Below are 18,221 nucleotides of genomic sequence, written 5' to 3' on the forward strand. Positions count from 1 at the left end.
GCTTGCAGGCTTCCCCCAGGCACCTGGTTGGCCACTGTGAGAACAGGATGCTGGACTAGATGGGCCACTGGCCTGATCCAGCAGGCTCTTCTTACGTTCTTATGTTCTTATTAACAAATTCGAGGATCAACTACCATACACTCTTTTCAGGGCCTTGAAGATAATTCAGGTTGGATGATTAGAATTAAATCTGGCTTTAAACTAGACTTGCCTTTAAATTCTTGCTGTTGTTACTTAGCTTACAAATAAATTTGTTATAAAGATTTTAACTATTCTGATCTCCTTCCATACTGTGAACTGGTCTAAAAAAGCCTACAAAGGAAGCCTCTAGTAAGAGAGTTGGCCTGTGGGTGGAGAGACTAGCCTGTTAATAGAATAGAACATACAGGAGGATATGCTATAACAAAAGTCACATCTGCATTTTCATTTTTGGTTTGCTCAGCTCTTCTGTCTCAATGGTGCACCAGCTCTGAGAGGCACAGCAACAGCCATACTTATGGTTTGTTAATTCAGACATCTCATAAAATTACAGCTAGTACAAGCAAACCCAATTCAAATCATGGTTTCCAATGTTGGTTTGCAGGCCAATCACAAACCATGCACCTCAAGATGTCACACTAAACCATGGTTGAGGCTGAACTATGGTCTCTGAACTAAGTTTACGCAAATTCAAAATGAGCAGAGGAAATGGGTATAGGTCCATCACTTTTCTTTTACTGCCACTTCATTGTCAAACACAGGGTTGGAGAATTTGTATCTTTTCATATTCTATGATACTGAGCCCTTCAGAGGAACCTCAGAAAAGCAAGTGTCATCGTAGGCCTTTAACATTCCATATAAATGGGTTCAGAATAACCTTTACCTCTAAACATGAAATCTTTACACAGCTTACCAAATTCAATGAGACCTTTACAGACAACAGGGACTGAAACAAATGTTTCAACCTCATAGAAGAACATAAACCTTAACTTTAAAAAACAAATTACTCTTAAATTTTAGACCACACACATACTTTTAATCATAAAAAACAAAAATATCACCCTCAGCCAAAACAAGTTACATTATTAAAAGATTCTGTTTAGTGTGGAGCACAATGGCTTAATTTTCACATCAAGAGATAAAAGATTTTTGCTTTGGAGAGTACAAGCAAAACTAGTCTAACTCTTGAATCTGCAAATAGAGCTAAAATAAACTCTATCCAATAGCCTGAATAAACTGCCCATTCTAAGACCTCAGACATTTGGCAAAGAATCTCATTTCGTCCAACATGAGAGTCTGCAGACAATTAGTTATGACTGTTGGGCACAAAAGGAAAAATAATTTGCCCTAAAGCATAAATTGTTTTTCTTTATAGCTGTGCTTCAAGAAAGGATTCCTGGGTTCTGTTTCTATCATATCATAATACGCATGAAGAGCCTGCACAATATCTTGTCATCTGTGTTAAAATAAAATGTCAATACCATACACTGATGCTTTCTGACTCTCATTTTAGCTGCCCAAAGCTATACACAATTAAACTAGACAGCATTAAGGTACAACTGCAACTCATTCTACATGTGATCCACATCAAGCCAAATGCTTTTATACACAGAGACTACTTGCATAAACACACCCACGCACAAATGTAGTCAGGAAACCCCCTATATTTACAAGCAATTTTCTCTTTTAAAAATCAGCTCTTGAACCAAGCCGTAGGATGTAAAAAGAACTGCTATACAACACATATAAAACATAAAAGTACTATATACTTATACACGCATACAAATACTGCCTTCTGTGTTTTATAATCCTTATTCATTTTTCACAGTGACATGCAAGAATCCTTTTTCATACCCAGGTGGACCTACAAATGACTGGAGTATCTCCAATTCTGAACTGTATCTTCCAGGGACAATTATCACTTTCAGCACAATCCTACGTTGGTGTATTCAAAAGTAAGCCCCATTGAGTTCAGTGGGACTTATTCCCAGGGTAATGTGTATAGGATTGGAGGCATTATATACTGAAAATGAGTTGTTCAAGTCCCATACTCAATTTGCCTACAGATGGACCAATCTGAATTAGGTATCTTATCTGTACCTTTACTATACATGTAAGTTTTTAATTATTGTTTTTAATGATGTTTTTATTGGTTTTTAAATTTTATAGTGCCTTTGTATACTGTAAGCTGCCTTGATGTACTTGCAGCTTTGCAATATTTCATATTTAAATAAATAATTAAACTTTCTAAACTAATTTGTAATGGCTACCCAATGAAACTTTCTACCCAATGAAAATCCTCTCATTAAACTGAATAGCTGTTGAAACCATTGAAAGCTTAAGGTTACCAAACCAGGTTTGTTTATTGCATGAATTGTGAAACATAACTGACATCTAACAGTTGCTTCAAAACCACATTTCAAAATCTAATGGAAGCTTTGAATCCTTTTGCAACTCAAAATTCAAGATCTCCTAGTAGGAACAAATATCTGCAGTTCTATTTTTAATTTGCTTTTTAAGAAATAAAAATAAGCTTATGTGGTAAGTAGGTCTAATAGTCATGATATCACCAGCCCATTCTGGGAAAACTGGACCACACTGTGAAATCAGTGATCGCTCCAAGAGACACAACCTACTGAACTCAAATACAATGCCTAGATAACAGCACAGACACATCTAGCTTGAAGGGAGACACCTAACTCAACGGATTTCAATTGCCAGATTCCCTGCAGAAATATTTAACAATCTCCTGGGCTGCTCACACTTGCATTTCCATCCTAGGAACAGAAGTTCACAAGAACAGTTGGGAATGGCAAGATCATCTGTACCAGGACTAGGGAAGGAAAACAAGATAATCTTGCTGGGCTGAAGCAGGGACCACCTTGTGCTAACTAGGATTACTAACTTGGGATTTTTCTGTCTGGGGGGTGTCACCAAATGGCACAAAGTGACGTGCTGATAGATGCATCATCTGCTCATGGAGGTAACAAGCTGATGTGCCTACTTTTAGGCAGTTGATCTGTTGGGGGGGGTAGCAAAGAGACCTTCAGGGAGTTGACACCATCTTGCTCAGAAAATGGCGAGGTTCTGTTGTTAGGTGGATATCCAGTACACAAATAAATGGCTTGATCTACTCTGGGAGCCAGTGTGATGTAGTGGTTAAGGTGTTGGACTACGACCTGGGAGACCAAGGTTCGAATCCCCACATAGCCATGAAGCTCACTGGGTGACCTTGGGCCAGTCACTGCCTCTCAGCCTCGTGAAAACCCTATTCATAGGGTCGCCATAAGTCGGAATCGACTTGAAGGCAGTACATTTACATTTACATTACTCTGGGAGAAAGGTGGCATGGAACAGCTACGGAAGGCAACAGCGCAGCGGCCTGTCTCTCTCTCCCATTCCCACGATTATGGGTGGGAACATGAAGCAAGGACTTGCAGCCAGGACTGAACATGTCAGGCAAACAGGCTACCAGGAGTTGATTTCAGCCAGCGCGCAGCTCTGGAACCTCTCTACAAAGGCAGGTCTCCACTCCAGAACTCGCGTGTGAGAATCAGAGGGGGAAAGCCGCGGCTCAGTGGTAGAGCACACGTGCTGTACATGCAAAATTACCCTTGGCAGGTTCACGTAAGCCCGGGAGAGTCCCCTACCTGAAACCTGGGATACCCACTGCCAGTCAGTGTAGGCAGTCCTGAGCTAGAGACCAAAGCCCTCACTCAGTACACAGTAGCTTCCCAGGTTCTTAAACAGAATGCTGGCGGGGATGTGCAAACTGCTACCAAGTAAGACTGCGAGATCCCTCAATATCTGAGATTCCCGGCTTCCAGAGGAGAAAGTGTGACTTCCCGGCAGACGTTGAGCCCCATCACCCCTTCTGAGAGGAATTTATTTCTGCCCCAATCAGACTGGCTCCCTTCCTCGCCCGCCAGTTCCCGCTCGGCTCACCCAGAGCCAGCCGCGGTGGTGGCCTTGATGGAGTTGATGCGGAGACGATTCGCCGTGTCCTTCAAGGCCTGCAGCGTCTGCTGGTCGGGCTTGTGATAATCCTCCATGGAGAAGCAGGAACGTGGCCGACAGCGGGCTCGGGTTACAGGCGGCGGCGGCGGCGGCAGCAGCAGCAGCAAGTGGCGTTGGGCAGGCCTGGGCTCGGCGACTGAGGAAGGAGAGGCAGCGCTCCTCGGCCCAAATATGCTGGTTAGGAGGGGCCAAACGCCGGGACTGCCTCTGCGAGTCGGGCGCAGGCGGAGCGATGATGCCTGCCTAGGCGGGAAGCGCTGGCCATGCCCCGGCCAAGGCCCCGCCTTTTGAATCGGGCGCTGGCCGGAGGCTGAAATCTTCCTCTCCCTGCCTGTTGGCTCGGCCCGGCTGCGAAGAGACGGAGAGACCGGGCTCAGGCACAGAAGCCCAACGGCCTTTTGGATCTCGTTGCTCTGTCTCTATCGCTGCAGTGAAAAGCGGTTGAGTGCTAGCAAGCTTAGCCTGCGTGTGAAACGAAACTTTGCAAAAGGGAGGTTAAGCTTTGGTCCTCCATCTGTTGCTAGACTCCTGGCAGCCCCAGACAGCTTAGCCAATGATCATTAGTAGTGGGAGCTGTAGTCCAACAAATGCCTGGAGGGCCACAGTTTCCTCATCCCGGTTAAAATTATGTCTGTGCTGTTGTTTATGTATGTGTTTAAATGTTTTCATTTATGCAACTGCTTTATATACGTTTTTATTGCATTGTAAATCACTTGGGGATGCCTCATGGGAAGCGATTCATCGTTGGTAAATGGAAATGGACTGCCTTCAAGTCGATTCTGACTTATGGTGACCCTACGAATAGGGCTTTCATGGTAAGCGGTATTCAGAGGGGGTTTGCCATTGCGTTCCTCTGAGAATGAGAGGCAGGGACACAAGGTCACAGTGAGCTTCATGGCTGTGTGGGGATTCGAATCCTGGTCTCCCAGGTCGTAGTCCAACACCTTAACCACTACACCACACTTGCTGGTAAGGAAACAAAAATCTCCAAGAAGAAAAGCCATTCCGTTTCTTGTATGTATGACATGGTTAGCCTCGCCTGCTTCTCCATCCCCTCAAGTATTGCTTCTCTTTATCAATCACATGTACTTTGATTTGCCCAGACTGAGCTTTCATTAAAAAAATAAAGTAAGATCCTAGCCCTCCTAGAAAGAAAGTTAGACAGTAATGGTTCCCAAACTTTTCCCCCTGCAGACAGCTTGTAAATTGGTGGTGGTCTTGGTGGCCAGTGCGGTGTAGTGGTTAAAGTGTTGGACTACGACCTGGGAGACCAGGTGGGCTTTTGAGGTTTACTAATACAGTCAGGTCAAGTAAGGTAATTCAAGAGGGGCGACCAAGTGACTTCAAATGAATCAGATTTGATTAAGCATCTGCTAAGGGTATAAATACACTCACTGTTCTGCTGGTTCCAGTGCTTCTCTACCTCTCCTGAAAATGGGAGCACATGACACTAGTCAAATGATGTAGTAGTAATGGGGGACTTCAATTACCCCAATAATTCTGCTAAACACAGCCTCTCCAAGAAATTCCTGACTGATGTGGGAGATAATTTTCTCCTACAGAAAGTGGAGGAAGGGGCTAGAGGATTAGCTATCCGTGACTTGATTCTAATCAACAGAGATGATTTAGTGGATGAAGTGGCAATTAAAGGAACTCTGGGGGAAAGTGACCATGTTAAACTTGAGTTCTTGATTTTAAAGGAAGCAAAAGATGAGTGTAGCCCTATGCAAACCCTGGACATCAGGAAAGCTGATTTTAATAAAAGAACAATGATAAGTAAGGTCCTATGGCAAGCCACCCTAATGAGAAAAAGAGCCCAAGATGGGTGGGAGTTTCTAAAAAAGGAAATTCTAAAGGCACAATTGCAGACAATTCCAACAAGGAAAAAAGGTGGAAGACAGCAGAAGAAGCTAATGTGGCTTCACATAAGCTTAAGAGATGACCTGAAAACAAAAACAAAAAAGGCACATATAGGAAATGGAAGAAAGGTCAGACCACAAAGGAAGTGTACAGACAGGTAGCACAGAATTGCAGGGAGGGCGTCAGGAAAGCTAAAGCTGAGAATGAGCTGAGGTTAGCGAGAGGTGCCAAAAGCAACAAAAAATATTTCTTCAGATACATGCACAGCAAAAGACAGAGAAAAGAAATGATGGTTCAGCTACTCAATGAGGATGGCAAAATAATAACAGATGACAAAGAAAAGGCAGAAGTGCTCAATTTCTGCTTTGAGTCAATTTGCTCCCAAAAGAGAGTTCCTGGCAAATTATTTATTTATTTATTATTTTATTTATATCCCGCCCTTCCTCCGAGCAGGAGCCCAGGGTGGCAATGAAGTACAATATGAAGTATAAGTTGAAGGGGCAGTTTGAGATTAATAGACAAATGATAAAGGAATACCTAATTACTTTGAACGAGTTCAAATCTCCAGGGCCCAATGAACTGCATCCTAGAGTAATGAAGGAACTAGCTGAAGAACTCTCAGAACCACTGTCTATTATCTTTGCGAAATCATGGAGGATGGATGAAGTGTCAGATGACTGGAGGAGAGCTAAGGTTGTCCCGGTCTTCTTATAGGGCAAAAAGGAAGAACCTGGGAACTACAGATCAGACCACGGAATAATGGGCTCAAGTTATAGGAAGTCAGCTTTCAGCTGAACATCAGGAAAAACATCCTGTTAGAGCAGCACAACAATAGAACCAATTACCTAGGGAGTCCACCACTGAAAGCATTGAAGAAATAGCTGGACAGCCACCTGTTATGTATAACTTGATTCCTGCATTGAGCAGGGGGTTGGACTTGATGGCCTTATAGGCCCCTTCCAACTGTACTATACTATGACTGTAAGATTCTACTCTACCAGCCATCCAGAGTAAAAACATTGCTATGATTCCAGTGCTGATCTATTTCTGTTTTGGCCACCACCAGGAGGAACAGAATCAAATTCTTGATTTGACGAGCAACAGGCAGGGGGAGTGCATCCCTGTTGGTACTGCAGGACCTCTCGGTGGGCTTTGATACCATTGATCATGGTATCCTTCTGAGCCGTCTTGCTGGGATGGGTCTAGGAGGCACTGTTTTACAGTGGCTCCATTCCTACCTGATGAACAGGACCCAGAAAGTGGTGCTGGGAGACTACTGCTTGACCCCCTGACCATTGTCTTATGGAGTACCGCAGGGTTCCATTTTGTCTCCCATGCTCTTTAACATTTATATGAAACCGCTGGGAGAGGTCATCCAGAAATCTGGAGTGCAATGTCATCAATATTTGGAGTGCAATATCATCAATTTGCTACCAGGCCAAGTTCAAGGTTTTAGTTTTGGTGTACAAAGCCCTATACAGCTTGGGACCAGGATTCCTGAAAGATTGTCTTACCCCTTATATACCCAGCTGATCACTGCGCTCTGCAGGTGAGGGCCTCCTGTGGATACCATCTTATCAGGAGGTCTGTTCTGCATAACATAGAAAACAGAACTTTAGTGTGGCAGCACCTACCCTGTGGAATTCCCTCTTAAATATTAGGCAGGCACCATCTCTGTTATCTTTTCGGTGCCTACTGAAGACTTTCCTTTTTCAACAAGCCTTTTAAGCTGAGACCTATCCCAGTCTGCATCTGTGTTGGAATTGCTTTTTAATATTTTTTTAAACCTTTCCCCCTAAACAATATGTTTTAACCCTTTTTATTTAAGATGTTTTTAAAGCTTTAAAAAAAAATGTTTTTAAAGTTGTTTTGTTTTAGTGTACTTAAGGTCTGTTTTTATGATGTTTAAAAGTGTTTTTAGTCCTTCTGTTTGCTGCCCTGGGCTCCTGCTGGGAGGAAGGGAAGGATATAAATCAAATAATAAATAAATATGCTGATGACACTCAACTCTATCTCTCCCTTCCATCTGATGGCAGGGTGGGAGTGCTTGTCCTAAACTGGTGCCTAGAGGCTGTGAAGGGCTGGATGTGGGCTAACAAACTGAAACTTTATCCAGACAAGATGGAAGTGTTGCTAGCCAAGGGGAAAACTGCCCCAGGGATAGGGTTGCAACCTGTTCTGGATGGGGTTGCACTCCCCTTGAAAGAGGAGGCCCTCAATTTGGGAGTTCTTCTGGATCCTGCCCTGCTGCTGGAATATCAGGTGCCTGCGGTAGCCAGGGGTGCTTTTGGCCACCTCACAATGGTCTACCAGCTGCGTCCATTCCTGGAGGCAGTTGACTTGGCCACAGTGACACATGCATTGGTGACATCGAGGCTTGATTACTATAATGCACTCTACGTGGGGCTGCCTTTGAAAACAGTTCAGAAACTACAGTTGGTTCAAAATGCAGCAGCCAGAATGTTAACTGGAGCATGGCACAGGGAGCATATCACCCCTGTGCTTTATCGACTCCACTGGCTCCCAATTTGTTTCTGAGCCCAATTCAAAGTGCTGTTTTTGACCTTTAAAGCCCTAAACGGCCTTGAACCAGTGTACCCAAGGGACTGCTTACGCCCATATGTTCCTAGCCTGGATTTAAGATCTTCTACCTCTTGTTTCCTCTGCGTGCCTGGAATGAAAGAAGTTAGATTGACAGGCATGTGGGAGAGAGCCTTTTCAATTGTGGCTCCCAGACTTTGGAATTCTCTGCCCCGAGAAGCCCGCTTTGCTCCCTCCCTGTTGGTCTTCCGGAAACTTGTAAAAACTATTTTGTTCCGGAGAGCCTTTGGTTGGGATTGACGGGTCAGCCTGACACTGTTTAAAGTTTTTTATCTTTTATTTTTATCTTTTAAGTTATTTTATTCTCACTCTCTTATATGTGTATGCACATATATACATGTCTGTATGTTTGTATGTGTGTGTATGTGTACGCATAATGCATTTTATGTATTTTAATTGTATTCTATGCATTTTAATTTACTGTAGTGTTTGTGTTTTTATTGTGTGTTTTACTATATATGTGTGCTATTTTATTGTAGCTGCCCTGAGTGCCCTATTGTAGGGTAGAAGGGAGGGATAGAAATATTTTAAATAAATAAATAAATTCTTGTAGGATATCCAACTTAAGTCCTCTGGGAAGAAAGAGAACAGGGCTAGACAGGGACTCAGTGGAATTATCTGGCATACTATTGAGGTGCTTTCTTGAACAGTTTTATCCAGAAGTAGTGTACTACCAGATAAGACCACTACATGGGGTAATGAGTGCCTAGTCCCTGACAACCCCTCCAACATATATTAGAAAAATCAGCATTCATTTTAGCAAGTTTGACAGGGGTAGAATACTAGTGTAATAGTACTTTCATAATGAATTCTTTAACTCTAGTTATTAGACATAACTTTAATTAGAGGCTTTTGCCACAATGCTTGCCAAGTTTTGTTTTCTGTTGTCAAACCACTATCAACTTCTCACAATGCTTTCAAACTTACATTAGAAGAACTCATTACACAGGTTAAAAGGCGTCTGTAAATAATAGAGACACCACCTTTCAAACTACCTACAGAGACTTTACAAAATGTTTCATAAAACTCAGAGGCCTCAGTTGGCTGTTAGTCCTGAGAATGAATTTAGCAAAAATTTATATTTGCAATAGCTGGAAACAGTTTGTTTTAACATCTGCTAGTTTCTCTGTTAGTTGAGCCCTGTTCAAAGGCACATCATTATTAAACAAGTTATGTAATCTATATAGACCTTCAGATTTCTATTGCTCATAGTTGTGCATATTTGGTAGGATCTATAAAGTGGGGATGCTCCAAGAATTGTAATAAATGAGACACTGGAGGAGCAAGGTATTTCTCCCAGCATTTCCAGATATGTACAGGGGTCTCCAAAAACTGATTCATGATAGTACTCATCATTCCTCGAGTTAACCCCCTACCCCCAAGTTGCATACACTAGGCAGATTATATATTATATTTATGTGTATTTTATAACGGCACTAAATGTATTATAGAGAGTGGGACCCACTTGTAGCTGCTATTAATAAATCCCCTTTTTGAGTTTGATTTATTAATAGCAGCTACAGGTGGAGCCGACTCCCTACAATACTTTTAGTGCCATTGTAAAATTCACATAAATATACATCCAGCTTATGCGACTGTTCCTGGACTAGAATAGGCTAGCCTCAGTTGCCCATGCTCTAGTAACCTCCCATCTGGACTACTGCAATGCAGTTTATGTGGAACTGCCCTTGAGGACGGTCCGGAAGCTGCACCTAGCACAGAATGTGGCTGGTAAGTTAGTGAGTGAGGCAGACCAATGTGTCACTGGTTCTGCAAGCACTGCACTGGCTTCCAGTGAGCTACCGAGCCCAATTCAAGCTGTTGCTACTAGTGTGCAAAGCCAGAGATGGCTTGGGACCAAAGTATCCAAAGGAGCACCTCCCCAGTATCAATAACCACAGGCCTTACAATTGGTAGGGGAAGCCCAGTTGTTTTGCTGTTTTGTATTGTTTTTGGCTCATATGGGAGGAAAGGTGATTAATAAAAATAAATATGCACACATGCAGGCAGGCATGTGACCTGGAATACTTAAAAGTTTAACGCTCATTGTTTTCTCCTCTGAAAGAATCCTGGAAACTAGTTTTGTAATGCAGACAGCATTTTTTAAAAAAAGCAGTAGCTTCTGCAAGGAATTTCAAAGGCCTAGGCTCCTGCATAGGCAACAGTAACCACTGAACAGACTTGAAACTGGTTTTTTATACTTAAAGTCATATCAGACAACTGAAAGACTACATCAGACCACATTCGAAGTATGGTCTGTTTGGCATCTCCGAGAGAAAAAAACATGCAACAACCCTCTCTTCAACTGCTCCCCTCAAAATGGTGTTTTTAAAGCCATTTTAACACAGCAGAATAGCTATTGGGGAAGTCTGATAAACCCCAGAAGCACATAATTATTTCCCTGAGTTTGGCCATTGGAAGTGAAGATGAGGGTGAATTCATGGGAAACAGGCTCCTGCCACCCTCAGAGTTTTGTGGCCAACAGGGACTATCTGCCCTAGCAGAATAATTGCGGGGGGGGGAATGGCCACCCTCTTCTTCAGAGAGCAGCAATACTCTACCGTCCCAACTACTGATGGGCCTATGCAGCCACAAACAGTAAGTATCTGGAATTGCACTGGAGAATACAAACAAGATCCATGGGCTTTATGTTGCATGGTCTGAACATGTATAGAATAGAATGGCTCTCTCATATAGAATTAGTATTCTTAAATTTTGGCTCTTAAACACTTCCAAGTGCATTACGTGTTCTCTAACATTTCACAGATCCAAGTAGGAACACTCTTATTTATACAGAATAAGCAATCTATGACAGATTGCAATTTTAGGGCACCATCCACCAGCACAAGCCCCTTTCAAGTGAATCAAGAGGTACGCAGGATTTACCTAAAAAGTTCCAGGTGGATTATGACTTCATATGATGGTCATATCATAAGGCATCCAACCATTTTAAAGATTCTGAGTTTAATCAGGTCTCCAGGGATATTTTTCCCTTCGCTTCTTTCTCCAACTTCATAACTGTATCTTCTCTGGGTAAGTGTGGGAAGGATCAGATGTTCATAAAGCAGATGTTAAAAATTACATTAAAATGTTAAAGTGAATAAAAGAAATTTGGATGAAAGAACCTAAGGTTACATCCAAATGTTAGTCATAATCAAAGTAGATCCATTGACATTAATGAACATGACTAACTTCAGTCCATTAATTTCAATGGGTCTGCTCAGACTAAAATTTAATTGAACATGGCCCCGAGAGTCATATTTATGTGTTAAAGGTAAAAATGTTCCGTTTTTGAAGCTTGGATCATAATCAGATTAAGATGGTTTACCTCTGGAGAGTACAGTAGGGCCCCGCTTTACAGCGCTTCGCTTTACAGCGTTCTGCTAATACAGCGGTTGTGAATTGTAGAAATGCCCCACTTAACAGCGCTTGTTCTGCTTTTACGGTGGTTTTTTGCCGCCGGGCACCATTTTGGTCAATGTAAGTCAATGGGATCCACTTTACAGCAGTTTTTGCTTTACAGCAGGGGTCCGGAACATAACCCGCTGTATGAGCGGGGCCCTACTGTAATGGAATCCACAGGATTTCTGAATGCCCTGGGGGAGCTCCCAGTAGATAGAGCAGGTGACCCCACTGAAGCCCTTGTCATGCTGTGGAACAACAAGGCACATTGGGCTTTTGACACGATTGCCCCTGAGCGCCCTCTGTAGCACTGTGGAGCCTGGTTTGCCCCTTGGTACACCAGTGAACTAAGGGCAATGAAACAGGCTGGATGATGACTAGAGTGCAAGTGGCAAAAGACATGCTGGGAGGCATGAGTAAAACATCATAACCATGCCTACTGTATGGCGGTGAGGGTGGCTAAGGTGGTCTACTTCTCTGTCAACATCGCACCCTCAAGTAGCTGTCCAGTGGAGCTTTTCTATATTGTCAGGTGTCTGTTGACATCAACTCCAGGCAATGGAGTTTTAGACCTTTCAGAGGCCCACTGTGAATTGTTTGCAAGGCACTTTGAGGGTAAAGTTGCTCGCCTCCGTAGCAATCTTGATGCCTCATCCACATCTACTGTAGTCCCCAGTGAGGTGTCCAGTGCAACATCTGCTGCAACTTCTTGGGATCGGTTTCAATTGATGCGGCCTGATGACGTAGCCAGGGTGCTTGTGACAATGTGGCCAGCAACATGCCCTCTTGATCCTTGCCCTTCCTGGCTTATTAAAGCTTGCAGAGGGGGTTTGACCAAGTGGATCCAGGTGTGGTCAATGCGTCATTGCAGGAGGGAGTTGTACCAGCTACCTGAAAGAGGCGGTGATTTGGCCACTCCTGAAAAAGCCCACCTTGGACCCATTAGTTTGTGACAACTACCACCCAGTCACAAATACCCCTTTTTAGGGAAGGTGACTGAGAGGGTTGTAGTGGAGCAGTTGCAAGTACTGTTGGATGAAACAGATTATCCTGACCCATCCCAGTCTGGGTTCAGGCCTGGTTATGGGATTGAATCAGCCTTGGTCACCTTGATGGATGACCTCTATCGGGAGAAGGACAGGGGGAGTGCGACCCTGTTGTTCTTACTTGATCTGTTGGTGGGTTTTGATACAATTGACCATGGTATCCTTCTGGGCCGACTTGGTGAGATAGGTATCGGAGGCACTGTTTTACAGTAGTTCCGATCCCATCTTCAGTCATTTTCAGAAAATAGCATAGGGTGATTATCTTTCAGCCTGCTGGTATTTGTGCTGTGGCACGCCACAGGATACCATCTTGTCCCCCGTGCTGTTTAACATGTATATGAAGCCTTTGGGAGCAGTCATCAGGAGATTTAGAGCAAGGTGTCAACAGTATGCTGACAATACCCAGCTCTATTTCTCTGTAACATCTGAATCAACAGAGGCCATACAAGCTCTGGACCGTTGCCTGGACTCGGTGGTGGGCTGAGTGAGGGCCAGTAAACTGAGTCTGAATCCTAGAAAGATGGAGGCACTGTGGGTTGGTGGTTCCCAAGTTTGGATAATTGGTCAGTTGCCTGTTTTGGATTGGGTCGTACTCCCTCTGAAAGAGCAGGTCCGTAGTCTGGGGGTGCTCCTGGATCCATCTTTGTCGCTAGAGGCCCAGGTAACCTCCGTGGCTAGGAGTGCCTTTTACCAGCTTCGGCTGGTAAGACAGCTGTGGCCATTTCTGAACTGGGATAGCCTGACCACTGTTGTCCATGCACTAGTAACTTCCAGGCTGGATTACTGTAACATGCTCTATGTGGGGCTGCCCTTGAGGTTGGTCCAGAAGCTGCAGCTGGTGCAAAATGCGGTGACAAGACTGCTCTCTGGGGCAGGGTATCACTAACAAGTCAACCCATTGCTCATTGAATTGCACTGGCTACCCATTAGCTACCGGGCTAAGTTCAAGGTGCTGTTTCTGGTGTATGAACCCCTGTACAACTTGGGACCAGGATACCTGAAAGACCGTCTTATCCCTTATATACCCAGTCGATCACTGCGCTCAGCAGGTGAGGGCCTCCTGCAGATACCATCTTACCAGGTCTGCTCAACACGGACCTTTAGTGTAGTTGCACCTACCTGTTGGAATTCCCTCCCTTTAAATATTAGACATGTGCCATCTGTTATGTTTTCGGTGCCTACTGAACACCTTCCTCTTTCAACAAGTAGAGACCTTATCCCAGTCTGCGTCTGTGTTGGAATTTCTTCTGAATACATTTTTAAAGCCTTTTTTTTTTTTTAAAGAGGTTTTTAAAGATGTTTTGTTTTAATATGTATTTAAGGTTGTTTTGTTTCAATATATTTTAAAGTCTGTTTTTATGAGGTTTTAGAGTGTTTTTAGTGCTTTTGTTTGCCGCCCTACTGGGAGGAAGGGCAGGATAGGAATCTGATAAATAAACAAATAAAATCATCAAACAATCCTTTAAACTTTCAACACCTCTTAGCTAGACTCATCTCAAAAATGAAAAGCCACAAAGAAGACTAGGACAGACTAGAACATTTGTCTTTCAAGTTTTATTACAAAAATATATTTGCAAACATACAAAATTTTCAATGAAAAATGCTCATTCTTAAACATGTATGCAATAACTTAATATTTGCCAATAAAGTAAGATGGCACAAATTACATACCCATATACTGAAATGTTAATGATGCATTCTGGGGACAGTTTAAAAAGTTGCTGAAATAGTACTGGGCATAATCCAATCCACCACAGGTACACCACCATACAGAGGATTCCAACAGGCTCAATATAGATCTACTCCCCGCACTGCCACATGCTTGTGCAAAGAAGGGTAACTTCAGCCAAGATTCCATTTGTCCCCTAAGAGTCCCTTGTACTTGCTATTGCGCCTGCAGAGATAGGAAAGCAGAGCTCTACTGAGCCTATGGGAATTCTTCAGGTGCCAGTGAAGTTCCTGTGGGGCAGATCAGGCCCATTATTTCCCAAAAGTCATTTAAATCCCAAAGATCTGCACCTCAAACTCTTGATATACATGCGAGTGCAAAATTAAAGCAGTAAACCCAAACATTAAGTGTAGTGTGCATTTTTAACAGAGAACCACCATATGCCCACAATGTTAAATTGGTACAAAAACAAACCACAAGGGGAAGATTATTGCAAATGTTTCCCACTTAAAGTGAAGATATTGCATCTTAACATTTTCACAAAAGATGTCAAAAACTGAGGTGAAATATATATTGCACACATTCCTCTTTTTAAGATATACTTAAGAAGTAACTCAAGTAGCCAACAAGAGGTGGCTGGGTTTTTGTGTGTGTGTCAGACCACTCCACATTAAATACATTTCCTGGAAAGCTCCACAATAACTATACCCGTGCCTAAATATGGCATTGGTGAAATGCCCTAAATCCAAGCAAAGCAAAGCTATAGGGAAAAGTACTAGCTAATGTGTTTGAAATATGATTACACTCTGGCTTCGATCAAGAGTTCCATCCAGTGAGTAGAGAACTCCATGCATGGGACGCTCCGAACGGAGGAAGGTGGGGAAGCTATTTTGGCCAAATTCTCTTCTCTCCTGCAAAACTGCTCTGGAGGGCTGAGAAACCTTCCAGAACAGTACGGGAGGTAGCATGGGGGGGGCACAAGAGGAAGGGGGAATCTACAAAATCACTGCGCCCCCCTGCTCCTTCAGCAAGACCCTCCACTGGATTGCAGTCTTTTCTGTGGAAGGAGTGTTTCTGTTCTTGGAAGGGACACTGAATCCAACCGCATGTCAGAATAAGTAAATTAACAAAACCTTTTTCCATGTCATACTATGCCTTAGTTTTTTGTGTCACAAATATAGGGTTCTTAGGCACATCTTTAACATAATATTGTACTGTTAATATGCAACAGTATAAAACAGCAATGAGTTCTTCTTGTGTCAGTTGCCTGTTTTAAAGCCACTTTTGAATGGACAAATATTAAGCAATTTTTTAAAAAGCTGCATATAGGCAATGGAAAAATACATGCTTAGATAGTGAATATTCATTTTAGAATATAGTCTAAAATAATACATTTACTCTCAGAAAATAATACCTTGCCAAAATATAAGCTCAAAAGAATGGCCCAAGTTGGTTGGCTATGTATTTGTTACTGTTGCATGCAGATAAGAATAAAATGTTTCATTATAAATCCATACTTGGGCTTCAAAAGTTAAGGGGCGGTATCTGATTAAATAAACTCAAAGCAGGCCTACTGATATCAATTGACTTAGTTCTATTAATTTCAATAGGTCTACACTTGAGTATGTTTGATGCTGGATATCACCAAAGGTACTTGCACTAAAGCTGTCCAGGGATTTCTACATTTTGTAAACATTTGTGAATTTACTTTGCAGTAGAGTTTGTTCTTCAAAGCAATTCTTAAAAAGATTTTTTTTGTTAACTTGTCACATTACAATAAGCAATAAGAGCACTAGTGTGGTGTATAGAATGTTGCTAACAGTGCTTTGAATTGTGTAGTTTGCCTCTGTTCTCCCAGCTTGAGCCTGCTACATAAACAAATGTTGTAACATTGATGTGCATAAGTTTCAAGATTAATGCAAACCTACAGACAAAAAACAGATAAACTCATTTCAAGTCCTAGCTAAGGAAATTCTCTTTGGAAGCAAAGAACTATTTCTTGAAGCTGTACATACTTCTATCAAATTGAGGACTCTGATCTGCCAGCTAAGGTTTCTAGGGAATTAAAATGCAAAATAGTAAACAGAAGTACAAAGTGTATAAAGGCAAAAATACCTAGAAATGTTGTTGCTGTTTAAAGCAAAATTCTCTCTCATTAACTCTTGAAGACCTTACTACATTCAATATCAGGGAATTCTTTATAGCAGGCGTAGTCAACATGGTATCCTCCAGATGTTGTAGGACAATGCTCCCACATCAATGCCACCCAGTGTTATTCAACAACATCTGGAGGGTGCCACATGGGCTACCCCCATTTCATTTCTACAGACCTTTGGATATGATGCTTACTTTCAACATTGTGACCAAGTTCAGCCCAATATCATTATGCCCAACATGCATCATCACCACCAATCTCAGGCTTATAGTTGAAAAAGCTTTCTTCTTTCCATCTGCAATAATTACAAGACTTTATTATCCACCACACACCATGATAGAAATTTGATTCAGAGGATATGGTTAATACACCCAATTAAAAATACTGGCATACTACACTGTCTTGATCCCCCTCCCCACCAGAAAAAGCTTAACACATAACAGTTCTGTTTTAAATATGCAAGCATATTTTTGTTGATGCACATACAGTGCCGTGAAAAAGTATTTGCCCCGTCTGATTTTCTGCGTGGTTGCATATTTTTTGGCACTGAATGTTATCAGAACTTGAACTAAACCTAGTATTAGGGACAAGGGAACCTGAGTGAACAGTAACACAAAATTTTGATATTTCATTTATTTATTAAAGAAAGTTAAGCAATACCCAATGCCCCATGTGAAAAAGTAATTGCCCCCTTAGACTCAAAACCTGGTTACGTCACCTTTAGCAACAATGACTGCAATCAAATGCTTCCTGTAGTTCTCCCAGAAAGTTCCATCTTTGAGTCTTCTGTCCACCTGGATGATCCTCAAGAGTTCTGGAACAATGTTCTATGGATAGGTGACTCACAGATGGAACTTTTTTGGCAACATGGGCCGTTATGTCTGGCAAAAAACAAACATTGCATTCCACATGAAGAACCTCATACCAACCGTCAAGCATGGTGGTGGCAGTGTTATGGTTTGGGGATGCTTTGCTGCATCAGGACCTGGACGATTTGCCATCATTGAAGGAACCATGAATTCTGCTTTGTATCAGAGAATTCTACAGAAGAATGTCAGGCCATCCATCTGACAGCAGAAGCTGAAGTGTGGATGGGTCATGAAGCAAGACAATGATTCGAAACACACAAGCAAGTCTACATCAGAATTGTTGAGGAACAAGAAATTTAAAGTTTTGGAATGCCCTAGTCAAAGTACAGACCTAAACCCCATTGAGATGTTGTGGCAGGACTTGCAAGGAGCAGTTTATGCTCAAAAACCCCCAAATGTCACTGAGTTAAAGCAGTTCTGCATGGAAGAGTGGGCTACAGGAAGCGTTTGGTTGCAGTCATTGCTGCTAAAAGGGTTTTGAGTCTAAGGGGGCAATTACTTTTTCCCACGGGGACATTGGGTGCTGCTTAACTTTCTTTAATAAATAAATGAAATAAGTATCAAAAATTTTGTGTTATTTGTTCACTCTGGTTCCCTTTTCCCTAATATTTAGGTTTGGTTCA

At 42.4% G+C, this 18,221-nt stretch overlaps 1 protein-coding gene across 1 annotated transcript in view; it reads right to left on the reverse strand.

Moving 5' to 3' along the window:
- The window catches only part of TKT (transketolase), a 39,652-nt gene extending 35,473 nt beyond the window's left edge, over positions 1-4,179 (reverse strand). Inside the window, exon 1 of the mRNA XM_061618209.1 lies at positions 3,925-4,179. Coding sequence (XP_061474193.1) covers positions 3,925-4,031 — 107 coding nt within the window. The 5' untranslated portion in view covers positions 4,032-4,179. The remainder of the gene's footprint in view (positions 1-3,924) is intronic.
- Positions 4,180-18,221: the final 14,042 nt, after the last annotated feature.

This window comes from Rhineura floridana, chromosome 3 (assembly GCF_030035675.1).
Source record: "Rhineura floridana isolate rRhiFlo1 chromosome 3, rRhiFlo1.hap2, whole genome shotgun sequence".
Classification (NCBI taxonomy): domain Eukaryota; kingdom Metazoa; phylum Chordata; class Lepidosauria; order Squamata; family Rhineuridae; genus Rhineura; species Rhineura floridana.